At 44.0% G+C, this 17,795-nt stretch overlaps 2 protein-coding genes across 3 annotated transcripts; both read left to right on the forward strand.

The window, feature by feature from the left end:
- Window positions 1–10,966: 10,966 nt before the first annotated feature.
- Window positions 10,967–13,908, forward strand: LOC5667270 (zinc finger CCCH domain-containing protein 3). 2 transcript variants are annotated; one of them, XM_001688668.2, is made up of 3 exons: window positions 11,163–12,146; window positions 12,219–13,026; window positions 13,132–13,908. In XM_001688668.2, the coding sequence occupies exons 1-3, from the start codon at window positions 11,404–11,406 to the stop codon at window positions 13,705–13,707; spliced, it is 2,127 nt and encodes a 708-aa protein (XP_001688720.2). In that variant the 5' UTR covers window positions 11,163–11,403; the 3' UTR covers window positions 13,708–13,908. The 2 variants fall into 2 exon arrangements, with proteins under 2 accessions (XP_061497213.1, XP_001688720.2); XM_061641229.1 differs by having other exon boundaries at window positions 10,967–12,146; window positions 12,219–13,908.
- A 1,249-nt stretch (window positions 13,909–15,157) lies between these two features.
- On the forward strand, window positions 15,158–16,886 carry LOC1276407 (LETM1 domain-containing protein 1). Its single transcript, XM_315750.5, has 4 exons — window positions 15,158–15,458; window positions 15,599–15,976; window positions 16,052–16,346; window positions 16,420–16,886. Exons 1-4 carry the CDS (start codon window positions 15,310–15,312, stop codon window positions 16,741–16,743), a joined length of 1,146 nt encoding a protein of 381 aa, XP_315750.4. The 5' UTR covers window positions 15,158–15,309; the 3' UTR covers window positions 16,744–16,886.
- The last annotated feature ends 909 nt before the right edge of the window (window positions 16,887–17,795 follow it).

The raw sequence follows: 17,795 nt of genomic DNA on the forward strand, positions 1-17,795 counted from the left end.
GGTGTGGCTTTGAAGTATCCACGAGAAAAAACATGGCATTTTTCAGCAAAAACTTTTGTCAACTGTCACCCAAAATTCATCGGACATAGAATTTTGTCTTTCAAATCGCATATGCAGCTTGAAGCATATTCGCCTTAGGGAGACATTCATCTTGAGACATAAAATGTACAGAATAGGATGAGACTGTTAAAAATCGTATCTTTAAGAAATAATGCGTCTTGAAGAGACAACATCTTAGAGAGATTTCATTGCATTACTGATCAATTTGCGAACATCATGATTCTAGACTTACACGGACATTCGAATTCGAAAATGTATACACAAATGTCCACTTTGTTCACATAGAACTGCTTAACTTTCCCATAGTGCTACAGGTAGCAAAGCAATCGCACGCACACAACCAAGCAGCAAACAGCTGATCGGTTCTAGTATCGCAGAGTCTCGCCAAGAAATAAACCAGTTACAAGTATGTAATACAATAAATGGGGAGGAAAAACACAAAAATATGTTCAAAACATTTTGGTTTCCAGATCGGGAATTTTAAGAATAATTATTTGCTTAAGTCAACGACAAATACAAACAAAACAGTAATTTGTATCTATATTTTTACGATGTGTTTTCCTAGTTTTATAGCGCTTTGGTGCATTTAATTACGAGTTTCAAGTGAGCAGATCTGCTTCACTGTTTGCATTTTACTGCCGTTTCAAACGTTTCCAGGTTGTAAAATCCGTTTGAAAATAGATTCATCCATTGCAGCCTCCTACTCCTCCTTCACGTTTACGATCATTTTGAAAATGACCATGTGCGGTCTCGAGCCAAGAACTAGACCACTGCGTCATAAAAAAAAACAACAACTCCCGCATGACAGTTTTACTGATTTGTAAACCAAACCAACCCGATTCGAGAGTCCCTTTGCCGAGGCTTGACCCGGCACCCGGGAGGAAATATGAGCGTTTCGTTACTCTGTGCCGCCATCCCATGACATGATGCTCGTCCGGTCGTCAGCCCTTTTTAACGACCGGATCGTTGAGCGTCATCTGCCGATCGACCGCTGGGTTAAAAACGGACCATTGCAGGCCGGGAGATTTGTGTCGGATCGCAAACAAACCTCTATCTGCACACACATACATCCCGTGCTGTTCTTTACGACTCGCCCGTGCAGCGACGCCCACCAAAAAAAAAAAAAAAAATAACAGGACCAAATCCTTGCGGTCGGTCAGATGGGGTGGGGTTTAGTTGTTGATTTGTTGTTGGTTTTCATGCTACAAACGCTTGTAACCGACTGGGGAAGGATGTATCGATCGCGCTGGAAATATCGTATCGCTTGTATTTACTTTGGCGACCCGGAATCGATGCCGATTTGTCCTTGTGTCGGTCGTTTGCAGGGGCGGAATGAAAGGGCGAACGCAAATAGAACGAACCTACAACGATGTGCATGTGTATTTCAAAACAAAAAATACGACACTTCCAACACAAGCAATCGGAATGAAGTTTTTCTTTACATATCCGCTCATCCGTTTAACCGCGTCGTGAAGCCATGCAGCAATGTCAAATGTGGAGAGGAAGTTGACGATCCTTTTTTTTTACTGTAAAATCATTCACAATCAACACCGGGAATGCATAAAAAAAACATCCTGCCACAGGAGAGCAGCATCCTTTTTTCCTTTCCTTTGCTTGAGCCAGTTTGTGCTGTTTTTCAACACTCGATTTTCGAAACATCATCCGGCAGCTCGGGAAAAAAGGACGAACTTTGTTTGTCGAGCGAGGATTACAGAAAAAAAAGAACATCACAAAACCCTAACAGGGCAGGAAGCGGCAAGCAGATCAGATTGATAGCTTTGTGGAAGGATGCTGCATGTGCGGAATGAAGAAGAAAAATCCAAAACCCACCCGGAAAGTGTCGAATCACGGTGACGATCGTACGCAAGCTGACGTCCCGGAGCCAGAAGCGGGAATGTGCCGCCGTTCTTTTGCTTAATTTTAATTACGCACTTCCTTGACTGCAGCGACTGCAACGAACACGAAAGTGGAATTCAATTTAAAGTCGGGGTTGGGTTTGGTGCACGGGGACCGAAAGCAAACCCCTCACCACCTTATCGAGCTAGGGCAATCGCGATCGTGCCAGGGATGGGATCACTCTTTCTCCCCCGTATTTGTTGCCTTTTCGTCCGTTTGTGCAGCTGCACGTGGCAATCGATGTTTGAAAAGCAAGTTCCCCGAAAGTGCAGCCGTCTATTTACATAATTCACCCATTAGCCGGTGCGCAATCTGTCTCTGTGTGCAGATGGTGATCTAGGAAGGACACACTTTAAGGTTTGGTTCGCTTTAGAGGAAAGGAGAATAGAACAAGATCGTTCGTGTTCCACCTACCTACCCATCACCGGCGATCAAGCGACGAGCGGCCGTTAGCGGATGGGTTTCGGGAGTATCCTTTTTCCAACGTCAGAAAAGTGTCACATTTCACGCGGTTGCCTTGTTTCCTTCGCTGTAGCGACGAACGAAAGGAGGATGTAACCAAACAGCGTACGAAACACAAATGAGAAACGTGTGCCGCGTCAGGTTTTCGATGTTGTAATAAATCATGTGTTCTCCTTACTTGGCTAAGGTTAGTAACGTTCAGCTGATCGAGTGTTTTATGAGAGGAAATGCGTTCAGGAAAGTGGTTTTGTTTGTAAAAAAATTAATACATTTATCTTTTTTTTCAATTTGATAGTTTGTTTAGGTTATTTTGCTACGGTACTTGTTTGTATTACCATATTTATAGATTACAATTAAAATACGATAATAATATAGATATTTAAGATATTGTATTTCGTGATATGTATTTCGGGGATTGTATTTAGATTGAATTTGATAGAATTACTAATAGTTTTCTTACTGCAAAATTGGAATTTTATTTCTGTTTAAAACTACTTGCTATTTCACACGCGATCAAATATATTCCACGATCCATCGACGATATTTAAAACAAAAAAAAAAATCCATCGACGATACTTACAAAAATAATCCATCAGCGATACTTCCAAAAAACTTGCACATAAGATTCACTATAATTCTTCATTTATAGCCCTTTTTTTAAACTAAACATTATATCAATCATAATGGCATCACTCTGGTCGCAGTGCAGTGAAAGGGAAGATTTTTTTTCTTTTTTTTCTCTGATTCTTAGTCACAAAATATCAAAAAGCCTGGAAAAGGATTCACTCTTATTTGGAAAGAGCTCTCGCTTTGCTGTTAACAGCACATGGATAAGTTGTCACTTGGCCTTCAGACAACTGCCAAACGTCATTTAGCACGCACAAATCCGTACCATTCACCAGTAAAATGCTACAAAATAAAGAGTCTTTGAATAACATAACACATACAGATAGGCAATACCGAGAAGGAAGAATGCAAAAAAGTCCAATAAAAAAGTTCATTGAAACCCTGGCTAAGGCAAGATACGCAGATCCCTGGCTAAGGCAAGTTACGCTCTACAAAAATAAAGATTATTTGCCGAAAATTCCATTCAGATGTTGCAAATAAATCCCAAATTAAAAGAATAGGAGACTGTCTCAGTTTTTTGATTACGTCCAACAAAGCGGATTGTATAGCCCAGCGATCGGAAAACTAAGGCTCGCGAGCCGTTCAAAAACTACGAACATTTTTGAAGAATTCGGCTCTTTTGGTCACAAAGTTTGTTTACCGCTGGTATAGCCAGTTCCACGCATAGTTTAGTTTTTCTTGCAAGATCATAGTAGATCGTTAGAATTTGACAAACGAGAAATAAGTCACGAATAGGTTCATAACTTACTAAATCTTACTAAAACCCATTACTCAGAACAAAATAACATGATTTATAGAAAGAAAAAAATATATAATTGTTAAAATCTAATTCCCAAATCCAAAGGTCTCAACTTTTAATCCGGTTCGAAGGACCATGAGTTCTAATAGAAAAATTATATTTTTTTCAACGCACAAGGTTCAGAAGGAATATATGGTACAGTTACTGCAGTTTGTGTAGGCTTAACCAAGCGATTTTTAAGCGTTATAGTAACTCGTGTCTTAAGGCTTATCAAGAGCACTTTCAATTAATTATATTATGGATGAGCGGCCGGGTTGATGAATATTGTTCATCATTTTGTTTTATTTAACAAAAAGAAAAACAATTATCATTGTTAATTCCTTATCCATATTTTCTATCACTAACAATACTTATAAATGTTCCATTTTGTAATGTCAGTTTTAATTGATTTCCAGTTTTGTTTTGTCCATTTGACCCAGGCAAACCCACAAGTACAGCTGAAGCCATTCCGGTTTCTCCTCGACAGCACGCGGAAATAAACATCCGATCGCGCGAACCGTCCACCGTTCCTTTTCCCCACCAAAGCCCAATTGGATTCGACTCTCTTCCGGTTTCCAGTTCACCCCCGCTGGTCGGCTAGTAATAACGATCAAAAAGGATGTGCTGCTTTGCTGCTATCATCCGGCCAGCAGCAGCAGCAGCAGCAGCACACAATGCGAAGCACAAGGAAGGGAAAAGAAAGCCAAAGAAGGTTTTATAACTCAATAGCCGACGAGGAAACCCCGATCGGAAGCGGAATTCCCGGCCATCCCGGGTTCGAAAACGTATTGCATTTGTCACGTTTTGTCGCCACGGGACGAAGACGCTCCCAGCACGACTGCGTACAGGGAAAGAGGTTAAAAAGCTTTGAATGCTACCAACGCCGGAAGAAGGGAAATGCAACACATGTGCAACACATTCCCCTTGATCCTTGGTCCTTCCCTTGCAATCCTACGACGGGCGATAGGATACGCCAAGAAGCTGAGGGTAAAAGTCGTAAAATCATCGGTCTTCGTTGTTGTGCCAAAACTGAACCTTCATCACGGGCGGGTTTTCCGCTCCGGTTTACGAGCCCACCCAAAAGGGAATTGCAATTGCACACGAATTGCCACTTTTTTGCTGCTGCTGCTTTCCTTTCATTTATGAACTTTTGCGGCAATTGTTTGATTTTGCTGCGTTGCCTTGGCGTGTTGTGCATCGCTTTATTTCACACAATTAGTGTCTCTGGACAGCGGAAAGGACCTTGCCCGGGCTAGGCCGAACTGCAGGGATGGAGGCCTTTGTACTGCAATAATTAATTCTTTTGTGCAGCCTAAGCAAACATAGAGCAGAATCCTGACTGTACAGGAAGTGTGAGCTTGTGGCAAATGGCACCGGGGGGTTCTCTTCCGGAAATGGCAAAAAACGGTAGTGTAGATCGTTACATCCGGTCAGGGATTAGGGTTTATATTTGTGAAATGGAATGTATTTTAGTTGCTTTTTTTCAATTTCAACATACATTTAAAACATTTAAATTAATAAATATAATTAAAATGAGATATTTAATTACCAAAACAAAAAAGAAAATCCACTAGATGCGCTATTGTAATCCAAACAATGTATCCATTTTTTAATGTTCAGCCCTTTTTATGAGGTTTGATTAGGGATTATCCATAAATGGTGTAAAGTTCAAAGAAGATAGAGTGGTTCGGTATATTCAACGTCCCATCTTGTCATTCTATGGAAAAATTTAGCCAAAACGATGTTACTCTTTACGTTACGTAGTTTATGGATGCCTCTTGATGAGCCTTTAAAGCAAATCATAACGAAATTAATAAATAACGTTACAAATTCATACTTTTTTCACATGAAAGGTTACAAAACATACCTGAAAGACAATCAATACCAGCAACAACTATGAGAAAGATGCTAACAATACCAATAACAAGCACACCGATAGAATACAATCCATTTCCCGGAAGGATTACAAAACCCGTACAGAAAAAGGTGTCCAGCTACCGGACATAACACGGAGCGGACGCGCTACCGTATTGGAGTTTCCGTAATTCGGGCTTTAATCGTCTTGTTTTGATCACACATAAAGCGGATGGAATCAAACGCCTTCATCTCATGCCTTCTTACCGATCCTTCCCAATCGTTCCCGAGCTGTCAACGTGATAAATCGAACGACCAATTTCCGTGAGCTTATAGGATTCGAGGGATCTGAGCGCTTTCCCCTGTCCCCTGCAATGATACCTGCTTCGGTTGTGTAAGTCTTCCTGTCCTAGAATTATTTTTCGTCCGCTTTAAGTCAGCTCCCAACCACACTAGATTTGATATTCACCGCCGAGGAATGAAAATGAGCACATTCTCCCACGACATTAGGCGCGTTCCTTAATCATACCGGATGCACTTTTCCAGCTGAAAATCACTCACTGACGCACACACACACCCACACACAATCTGCCGCATACAGCGGATATGAATGGTCGGCATTTTTTAGCACTTATTAGCAGTGTCCGGTTTGGGATGATTTACCGAAACGGAGGGCGTTGAAATTAGATAAGACTTTTTTGTTGTGTACCGTGTAACCAAGACAGACCGTTTCCTGTCAAACGTGTGCAACGTGCTGGGCGAAACGCACGATGATGAGCCGTTTTGTACCCTCGCTTGTTTTATGTGGCGCGGCATAAAAGGTAGGTGTAGTTATCCTTGCCAATCCACGCGCATCGGAGCCGAGGATAGAAGAAAGGGACTCTCGGGACATGGTCCGGGGCATGGGAGCCAAGGGATCGCAAAAGGGACTGCAAAAGGGATGGAAGAAAAGCTTTCTCCGCAGTCCCTTTTCCGCAACTTATTATCGCTATCCTTTCTGTGCTGTCTGTTCTTTCTCCCTTTCGGGGGTTTGAGGTACGGGGCCGCAAACTCCCGGGCGAGGGGCAATTTAATCCTTGTTTTGTAATTATAATTAGTCCGCATAACAATAAAGAGCCAAACGGCCAGAACAGAAAACCGTTCCAGCTCTTCCTGCGTGAGTGTGTGTGTGTTTGGGAAGGAATGGTTCTGCCGCTGGGGTTTAGAGCTTACACCCAGGAAGGGGCAGGTGAACGTTTGTGGCATGACAACGGAAGGTGAAGAAAGGCAAAGGATGAAGGCGGCAAAGAAGGGATAAGGCAATGCGGAACATGTGTACATTGTCGTCATTCCGTCGCTTCCTTTACCGTGTGTGTGTGTGTGGAACCGATCGAACCGCTAGCACCATCTGTGTGCGAGTGCGCAGTGATGGAATGTAAACAAAACGGCACATCCTTTTTCGCATCGGAAATGTGGCATATTTTTGGGAATTGAACAACAACACAAAATTGATTCCATTTGCGTCGACGTGCAGAGGCGGCCCGCAAGCAAACCAACCGGAAGGGACGCAACAATAACACTCACGCACAACAATTAAAACGTCGCAAATCCTGTACGCAAACGTCGTCCGGGGTCGGGTTGCGGATGATGATGATGATCACAACACAATGAACCTGCTTCCTGGGCAAACGGTACCACACGGGTTTAACAGCCGATCGTCGCTTTGTTTTGAATGGTAATCGCTTCCTTCTTTCCCTGCACACACAGCCTGATCTGAGCATCCTCTTGTTTGAGCCAGAGACTTCAACGACCAAACAGGAAAGGCAATTGGAATTGATAATGCTTCTTTTTTCGTCAAGTAAACACATCTGAACTATTTTTCTGCTCAACCTGTCCGGGACGTACATTACGAAGCAAAAACAGTGGAAAACAAAATATTAGAAAAAATACCTGTTGTTTCTGTGTTCCCAACAGTTTCCACGATCCTCACCTTTACCATCCTTTCCTTCGTTTTTTCCCTTTTGTTCGACAGACAGGACAACCAAAACCGGACGCTTCCATATTGTACGTTTTGTTCGGCGTTTGGTATGGTTGAGTTTAAAAAACTGGGCCTCCAGCATCCTGTGGAGCGCATGAATGAACCTAAAAAGGACATTATCCCCGGTTCGGTGCGGTGTGCGGATGTGTTTGGAACCGTCAACACACTGGGTACGGTTTTGTTTGTACAATTTTATCAAAAAACGCTGTTGTTTTTATTATGTTGTTTTTGTTCAATTCTGGCCAGAGCTTTAATTGTCCCGGAAGTTCTCAGCGATGTGACCCCGTGTGTGTGTATGTGTGTGCTTGATTAGGTGTGAAAAAGGACTGCTTATTTTAATTAAATGCAAGGATTGGATTGTTTGGACTGCTGTTTATTCAAGGTGAGGCCCAGGAAAGGATGGAATATTATTTTTGGTTCATTTACGATCCAACCTTATTACAGGCAGACAATTAAACTGGAACCTTTGCAGATGTAGAACGCTTTGTTTTTTTTTTATTAAACCTTTTTAAATTTAAATTTAAATTGTATTTGAAGTCAGTTATAGTAGTAGGGTATGAGTTTTGTTTATCTTGTTTCTAAACATTTCCGACATTGTTTTATAATTAATATTTTGGATAGTTTTAAGCCCAGTCTCATCATGTCCCTTAATATTTGACCCTCTATTTCTCTTCACCCCTTAAATGAGCACAAACATCGATACATCATGTAAACATGATTATTTATGGCTACCAATCTAAAAGCTTCTTCGCAACAATTATGTACATTATGTACACTTCAGCGGATCATAGTTGAAGATTTGGGAGACACGTGTTTTACAGTTTTTACAGCAAAACACAAATTTTAGCATTATGGGATTTATAGGAGTCCAATAAGCGACACCAATAAGCGAAAGACCACGGGAGTGACAAAATGCTGACAAATTTTTCAAAATGTGAGCTTTTGTCACTTTTTTGAGCTTTTGTCAAAATTTTGTGACCTGGAGCAGCCAGGAAAAAAAGTTGACAAAAGTTGACAAAATTTGACGTTCGTGAAAAAGCGTAAACAAACAGCTATTTGGCGCAGTTGTGACCCATTGTTATGATGCTAAAATGCATGAATCTAATTGATTTATGTGCCTAGTTAGTGCTTCTTAAACAAAATATCGATGATATTCAGATGAACTTTTTGTCGCTCTTGTGTATGCAGTGGCGGATCAAGGGTATCGGGGGCCCAAGGCGGAAAGATGAGTTGAGGCCCTCTGTAAATGGGAAATGGTACAAATGATTCGCCAGCCTCGGGGCCCCATCGGTCATCCTTTCGGGGGCACTTGTCGCTAGTACTCTGTCCATACGGCATACTATACAATGGCGATCTACGGGGCCCCTAAATCGGCTGGCCCCAGGCGACCGCCTAGTCCGCCTACCGTTAGATCCGCCGCTGTGTGTATGTTTTTGGTGCGACCACGAGAAAAGCTCTTTTTTGCAGTTGACAAGCAATTTTGACAAAGTTGAACAAATTTTCAACATTTTTTCAGCTCCGTGGCCACGCGCTAAATGATTTTCCTTCCCGCTAGTTGCTCTCTCAAGTAATTTGAGGAGCCTATGCCGCAGAAGGGGGTGAGGAGGGATGAGTGATTTCTTTCGTGATCCGAATATGCAAAATTAAAAAAGAGGGGGTTTCTTAGAGTTGCAAAATCCGAATGGTTGTTTATTGAAAGTTCGGTCCCTTTTATACCCCCGGAAGCCCATACAATTTTAGGGTGTTAGTGTATCCTTTCCGAGGATAATTAGTACATAAGTGTACGTACGCGTGAGTGCCGTGTGTTAGTATTTGTGTCGCATATTTACTACGCTTTTACACGTAGCGTACCCAGTTTCTAGATTAAGGTGATCGCGCACCTCGCGAATTTACAGTTTGAGACATTCGTTACGGAATTAATAATCGCGAACGTAACACCGATAATTTCGGTACCGACTCCGGAAGCTAGGTCCGCTTAGTATTATCCGGAGTCGTCCGGAATCGGTCGGAATCGTCCGGAATCGCCCGGAATCGTCCGGCGCAATAAGGGTCATCCGGAGTTGGAATCGTATGCAGTCGAAGTTGGAATCATCTGGAGTTTGAATCGGTCGTTGTTGGTCTCAGTCAACACGAGTCGGAATCAGAGTCAATAGCAATGACAACGTGAAAGACACTTTATCAAACATGGAGACAAAATTTCGTATAAAAAATGGATTCAGAATTTGAAGCTACGTTTATCTAATTTGCTAAAGTCGTATATCGTCTAGAAACAGAGTTCTGAAGCCAGCTTACCAAGAGCACGGTGTATTCCGGCTCCGGCTAAGACTTCGTGCTAGTTGGCCAACTCTGATTCCGAACGAGTTCGACCTCGGCCAACTCCGAGTCCAGACTAGTGATGCACTCACTGGAGTGCGCCCATAATTGCGATCCGACTGCGGTAATTGTTAATCCAATTTTGTCTACTGTAAAATCGGAAACACTAGTTCCGCCGGAGTCGTCCGGAGTCGGAGCAGAAATCAGAATTGTCCGGAGTTGTCTGGAGTCTGAGTTGCCCTGAGACGGAATCGGAGTCAACCGGAATTGGAATCAAACAGGGGTCGCGGTCGCCCGAAGTCGGTTAGTGTCGGGCTGGCATTTAATTTCGTTTTGTTTTTTGTTTTCGTCTTTTGCTTTGCGCATACACTGTGGCCTTTTGTAAACTAGCATTTATGCAGCAATGCTTTGCGACAGCATCCGGCCGATTCCGTTCCGACCGACTCCGACTCAACTCCGGGGGATGCCGACTCCGAACGACTTATAATCCGGATGACTCCGAATCCGATTCAGGACGACTCCGACTTTCGATGACCCCGTCTCCAAATACGATTCTGGATAACTCCGGTCGGCTCCGGATAATGCTGATCGGACCTACTTTTCGGAGTTATTTCTGAAGTTGCCGGAGTTGGTTCTGAAATTGTCGGAATCGAATCGGAGTCAGCTCCGTATTTTTTTCATCTTCACCCATCACTAATTCAGACGCCTACGAATCTGGATGGTCCCGGATTTCTCTGGAAGATTCTGGCTGATTCCAAAAATTGTTGGTCGAACCTATCTTCAAGTATCAAAGTCGACCACAGGTTCTTGCCCACCACTACAGTTCTCTAATTTCGCATGCGAATTTCTCAAACGCGATTATCGCACCACCATGTACAACAGTGTGCAAGGTTGAAAATAAAACTCCATGGGGCTAGCCCACTGTGTCGGAAATAAATGTCGTGCATGCTGTCAGTTTTGTTTACAGTCAGTTCTGTATGCTGTCATTCCGTGTCAGAAAGGAATTTTGTGAAATTATATACCGATTATTATGACGATTTCTACAAAATTCGTCAAATTATTAAGCCTCGTTCTATTTTCATAAAACATCTATAGTCGTAAACATGAAAAATATAAAATATCACATGACTACTATATGACCACACGATCGACCGCTGTGATGACAGCTCCAACCAAGGTGACGCACAAATTACGTATTATTTCATTACATGGTGTTATTCATTTTTAATTCGCGCGTGTATAGAATTAATAGCAGTAGCCAATATTTGTGTCTGTGATAGCGAAACAATCTAGTGTGTTTTACAGAAAATCAATACGTACCAGTTGCCTGTTTGGAGTTAGTGTTGAAATAACGTATCCGTGCTTTTAGCAAGCGACACCACACCAGAGCACAACAATGAAACCTCAGCCAGAAGCGATGGACGAACAGCCGTCGAAAATATTTATCAATCCAAAGTTTGCTAAAGCACACATTAACCCGATGTTTTTAGCATCCAATGGTTCGTTCAGGCAGCCGGAAGTGCAGCAAGTCGTGCCAGCGTCCCACCAGAGCAAGATACACCTCAATCCTGCCTTTCTGAACAAGCTCGGAATTCAACAGGTAATGCCACCAACAACAACAGCAGCAGCACCAGCAGCACCAGCACTTCCAGCAGTACCTACCGTGCCCCAGCCGCAACCGCCGGCGTCACATTTGTTTGCTCCTTGCAAACCCGCATTTACAGGGACTGTTAATCCGATAATTAAAAATACAAGAAGAAAACTCGTTCGTGCCACCACCGCCGTCAGCCTACCGAGTGACGCATCGACTGCTACTGCGATGGTAAAATCAGTTGCTAAGGAGATGCTACCGTCGAGCAATTTGCATCCACCAAAGATTCTTGCCCCGCTGGTTAGGATAGGGAAGAACAAGCTGGTCCGCAGTGCGGTGCCTACGACTGCGAGACCGGAAATTGTGAAACCGAGGGTGCCAATGAATGCCCTACCGGAAAGGAAAAGTCTCCGAATCGATCGAAGGTTACCAGCAGTAAGAAAATCCCTCTCCCAGAAGCCCACGTTCGTGAAACGTTATGCCTTGTCGAGGATAGATGGCATCACACCGAAGAAGGTGGTCGTAACCGATCCGAAGTTGTTGAAATTGTATGTAAATCTGTGCTACCCTTTTTGCTAAACCATTCCGCTCGTGATGCTACATAATTTGTTTTGTTTTAGGAAACGTAACCCAACCGCGGTGAAGGTGCACGAAAAGTCCGCCACGGGTAAGATGGGAACGATTGCTTACGCGTCGAAAAACAAGCAGCTTGTACTGGTCAATATCAACGGGGTGCTTTATCGGTCCTCGACGAACAAGCTGCAAAAATCTATATCCCGATCGGGAACAGCACCATCATCATCATCGCCCATCATTGGACGTTCGCCGGCAAAACCGGCGCGCAAAACCAAAGAACACTTTTTGATCATAAGAGGCGTCCGCTTCGCCCTGGACCGTACCGGGATGAAGCTGCGCTCCGTTGGCGGCACCACACCGCCCACGGCAATAACAGGCTCCAGAGGCTATGCCGAACCACGGCTAAACCGTATCGACATCGGTGGACTTACGTACAAAGCGCGCAAGGATGGAACGTTCATCCGGACGGATAGCCACCGGACGCGCAACCATCTGAGCGTGGCCAAGCAGCGCAGCATACAGGTGCTGGCGAGCAAGCTGAAGAAATGTAACGAACCGTGCCATATTTACCGCCGGCTAGGCAAATGCCTGGCCCACCAGCGGGGCAAATGTCCGAAGGTGCACGATCCGAAGCACGTTAGCATCTGTCAGCGGTTTTTGCGCGGCGAATGCCTTCTCGACGGCTGTTTGCTGTCGCACGACATTACCTCGCTGGAGAAGATGCCCGTGTGCCGGTTCTTCCTCGAGGGGCGGTGCGTGCGTGATCCGTGCCCGTACCTGCACAAGAAAGTGAGCGAAAGTGTGCGCATTTGTGATGCATTTCTGAACGGGTTCTGCTCGCTGGCCGACAAGGTAATGGGATTAGATATGGGGATGTTTTGTTTTGATGCCACATTTTACTCATCATCGGGTGTGTGTGTTTTTTCTTTATTCGTTTTCCCCCTTTTTGGTTGCCAGTGTCCCAATCGGCACGTGTTCCAGTGCCCGACGTTTGAGCAGGAAGGTAAATGCGACCGTGCCCGATGTCCCTATCCGCATGGGAAAAAAGAGAGCAGGAGAAAACAGGATAAACCTTCCACTTTGGTGGTGGCGCACAAATCGGAACCCAAGGAACCGGCGACGATGTCACATGTTCGGTACTACAAGGACGAAGGTCAATCACTAACGGTAGAAACCGAACACAATCGCAGCGAAACGGGTGAGTTGATGAGTGCTAGTGAACGTAACCAGTTGAAGCGTATACTTGGTGAAGTGGACAAAATGAAGCAACGGTATCGTGAGAATGATGACCGCAGTGTGGCGACAGAAAACCGTCCCGCGGAAGGTAACGAACAAATTGTAAGTATGCCCGAAACTGCCCCGACGTTGGCCGGCGGTGACCGTTCCGATGCGTGCTACTCGCCATCGGAACCTACACCGGACGATCCAATGAGCGACAGTGATGGCGTGGAGGAAGTCGGGGAGGAAGATACAAGACCTCCGGCATTGCGTCGGAAAGCGCTCGGTCCGCTGCCGGCGTTTATTCCAATTTGAGTCACACAGGTCAAAATACCCAAGAAGAAAAGAAAATAACGTTTGAACCCAAAACTAAAGCTAAATAGAGAGATAGCTGTTGAGAGAGATGAAACAAAAAATGCCACAAAAAGTTTCTATTAAGTTAAAGAATAATTAAAAAGTATATGAACGTGTTTTGAAAATGGACGAAATAAAAGATGATAGCTAAATGGTTAAAAATACCCCTCTGGTGTGTTTGTTGCAGTTGCTTTTTTTAATTGCATCCGAAAGCTTATTTAATTGCATTATTTGAAATACCTAGATAAAAGCAATATTTAACATGAGTCGTTTTTATCCGTATTTAACTGGAAGTTATTTACGATAAAGAAACAGAAGCTAGTTTTACCCAACTACTGGACGCCGTATACCGAAGCTGTTCTGGAATACATCCCGGAACGTACTAAGTTACACCAATCTCTCAAAATGATTTTCAACAGCTGTCATATATTTGTTGAATCTCGTGATCGTAGAATACAGGGTTTTCCCAGTCAGCTTCGGATATAAACGTTGTTTTCACCGCGTTCAAGATGTTTATTTCATTTCAAGCTGATATTTCATTTCCCTCATTATAATTTTTATTTTCTTCATCATTAGCTCATGATTTTCGACACGTCTCTAGCTGGATTGAGTTTGAAAGTTTTTTGTGATGTGTTGAAAATCATGTGTAAAAACAAAAAAAATCATTTTGAAGCAAATAAACCATTTGAAAGCTGTTGAAAAACATCTTGGATGCAATGAATAATGATGTGCCCATTGGAAAATGACTTGAAAAATCCTGTAATTCCGGAAAATAGTGTGTATGTTTGGCAATTCATTACAAGCCTTGCTCAGGACGAGAATTGTTATCTCTTTTGTAGTGTCACTATCGTAGAAAGCATTGACAACCAACAACACATTTACTTTAAATAATAGATAAATAGAGAAAAACTTACCATTGAAATGAAATATAATTTGCCTAATTCTACTGAAAGCGAACCTTAAATGGGTTTCCAAGTCACTTTCGAATGTGTACATAATTATTCACCGCATCTAAGATGTTTTTCAACAGCTGTCGAATGGTTTATTTGCTTCAAAGTGAAATTTCAGTTTTTACACATGATTTTAAACACATAACAAAGAACTGGCAAACTCAATTCAGCTTGAGTCGTGTTGAAAATCATACTGAAGAAAATAAGAATTATGATGAAGGTACTGAAATGTCAGATCGATGTGGAACAACATTTTGCATGCAGTGAATAACAATGTTTACATTCGAAACTGACCTGGGAAACCCCATAACAATGTTTACATTCGAAAGTGTCTTGAAAAACTCCTGTATGTACCGTTTTCATTTTTACACACATCATTTGCACACAATCGGATCGCAGTCAGTGGCACCCTTTCGCCCAGCTGCTCCGTGTTGTGTAGCGCCCCTGCCGGTAGGCACTGTAGCTGTCAGAAAAGATAAACATTCGCCGGTGCGGTTGCAGTGTGTGTTGTGGTGCCGTTTCGCAAGCAGCTAGAGGGAAGTGATATGATGTAATAAAGCAACAACAATCGTGCGTTTCTGGTCCAATTTGTTTGCGTCTGCTGGCCGTAACCATGTCGCTGACATTGTTGCGTACGCTGTGCCGCCACCAGCAGCACGTGCTACAGCAGCGTCAGTCCGTTTCGTTCGTAGGCAGCGGCGCGTTTCGTGGTGCAATCCGCCTGCAAAGCACCGCCGGTGGAGATGGTCCGAAACAGGACGGGTAAGGGTGGTAGCATTGAAAAAAGAAGAGCCACACGGTTTCGCTTGTGCTAGCAATTAGAGGTATTGGAAGGATGTGTGTGTGTATTAATACGGCTGTCACGTTTTGTTTTGTCATCTTCCCAACCCAACAACACACAGCGACAACGACAAGCAATCGACCAAAGAGCGGCTGGCGGCCAAGTACAGCCGGGAGAATGTAAAGCGCAACGTGCAGGGGTACGTGTTTTCACGGTTTTTCGACTACGTGAAAAACTACGACAAGGTGATCGAGAAAAAGTTCCCGTCGGCGGTACACGTCTACCGGGTGTTTCTGGTCGGCGTGCGCGATTTCTTCAACGACATGAAGAAGCTAGTCAAGATCACGAAAATCGTCTACTCGCACGATAACGATCTGCGCTGCCTGACGCGCAAGGAGATCGAGCTGTACTACCAGATGCCGCGGGACATGAGGAAGGTGGCGCCCGTGCTGCTCATATCGGCGCTGCCGTTCGCGAACTATGTGATATTTCCACTTGCGTGAGTGAAACAGGCCTCCGCCAGTCTTTGGAAAGCCTTTTTACGATAATGTTCTCTCTCTCTCCCGTTTTCCAGTTACATGTACCCCCGTACGCTGCTAACGTCCCATTTCTGGTCGGCACAGCAGAAGCTAGACTTTGTGCAGATCGATCTGCGCAATCGGCTGCTGTACAATCGGCGCGTCTTTCGCTGCATGCAGTCGAAGCTGGACGCGCTGAAAAAGACGCACGATCCGGCGTACGAAAAGTTTGCCTACATGCTGGGCCTGCTCGGCAGCGGGCTGCACCCAACGTCCGAGGAGATACTGGACGTGAAGGAAGTCTTTCAACGGCCGCCGTTCCACCTGAACAGCTTATCGTCCTCACATTTGGTGCGTGAAGGACCACTAACGGTGTTGTTATGCATTTACTAATAAGGGTTTTCTTTTTTTTTGACAATTTTAGAAATATCTCTGCCGATTGCACGACATTCACGCTGGACTGTTGCGGCGGTTTCGGCTCAGTGAGCGTGCCTACGTCGTACACCACATGGATATGGCGATCAAGCGAGAGGGAGGCGTCCACAACATGCCGATCGAGTCGCTCAAGCACGCCTGCTACCTCCGGGGGCTGAATGCGAACAATCTGAGCGCCGAGAGCATGATCGAGTGGCTGCAGGAGTGGGTCAAGGTGTCGCTGGTTGTCGACGAGGATTGCATCAGCATGCTGCTGCATCTACCCATCTTTCTGACGTACAACCACACCAACAACTGGATTCTGATACACTGATAGCGGCTTACCATTGGCGGGAGGCAGAGAGACAGAACAATCGGTTTAAAAAAACGGAGGAACAATGTTAACGTATCAGCAACAAAAAAGCCAACGGCTTATCCACTATTTCTGTAGGTATACATATGAAATCGATATTGTTATTTTGTTTTGTTTTGTTTTTTTTCCTTATGAAAAAGTACAACCTTCAAGTGCTCGAAAAAACGAGAAAGTGCAATTTCTGTACACTGCTTTCGCTGCAGAACACATCAACTCTCTTCAAACAGAAACAGTGCCGAGGCTGATACAATTCACGTAAAGCTTGTTTTTACATCCTTTCCTTGCAATTTTCAGCTACAATACTTTCTGCTGATTGTTATTAGTTTCATGACTGCTGTTTACTACACTTTATTCTCTTTCTGGCATACTTACCAAGAGGATTTATGCCATTTAAAAGTAAAAAAAAAATGAAATATATACCTTACAAAGGTGAAAAAACCCAGCCCGTAATTGATACTGAACATTCCGAAAAGGCCCAAAAACACATGAAGCGGCGAACACTGTGCGGACGGGCGCTAGCAAACGCAACTGTGGCGTGGCGTAAACAGAGAGAATCGCTGTCGCCGTAACGGTAGCTGCAGGGAAGGAAAAATAGAGCACGCGTTGTTTACGCGAGTTTTGAGCCGAAGAGCCAGTGCGGACACGCTTGCGGGAGAGAGAGCGCGATCCTTTCGGCGCTTGGAGTGTTTGGGAGGGAAAAGGATTCAAAATCACATAGTGCGGTTGCAGGTATGTTTTAAGTGGTTACTGTAGTAATTTGTGCATGACGCGTTGAGAGAAATATCGTAATGCGGACGTTTGTTTTAAAATCTGCACAAGAAAATGATTAAAAAAAATGCATAATGTTGCTGTCACCATGACAACTTGTAACGCAAAAGAACGCATGGTCGCATCTGGTCCGCGGCATCCTATGATATGGGAAGCTAGCTGTCAACTCTCGCCCCGTCTGAATACGTTTACAAGTGTTTTCTCTCTGCCTATTGGTTACTCTCGGCTCTCACTCTCGGCAGTGC

Source organism: Anopheles gambiae, chromosome 2 (assembly GCF_943734735.2).
Source record: "Anopheles gambiae chromosome 2, idAnoGambNW_F1_1, whole genome shotgun sequence".
NCBI lineage: Eukaryota > Metazoa > Arthropoda > Insecta > Diptera > Culicidae > Anopheles > Anopheles gambiae.

Bases quoted from the DNA above. Each gene is read 5' to 3' on its own strand.
- LOC5667270 (XM_061641229.1), top strand. From the start codon at position 11,404: ATGAAACCTCAGCCAGAAGCGATGGACGAACAGCCGTCGAAAATATTT. The intron at 12,147-12,218 runs GTATGTAAATCT...GTTTTGTTTTAG, and splicing joins GATCCGAAGTTGTTGAAATT to GAAACGTAACCCAACCGCGG.
- LOC1276407 (XM_315750.5), top strand. From the start codon at position 15,310: ATGTCGCTGACATTGTTGCGTACGCTGTGCCGCCACCAGCAGCACGTG. The intron at 15,459-15,598 runs GTAAGGGTGGTA...AACAACACACAG, and splicing joins GATGGTCCGAAACAGGACGG to CGACAACGACAAGCAATCGA. The intron at 15,977-16,051 runs GTGAGTGAAACA...CCCGTTTTCCAG, and splicing joins TATGTGATATTTCCACTTGC to TTACATGTACCCCCGTACGC.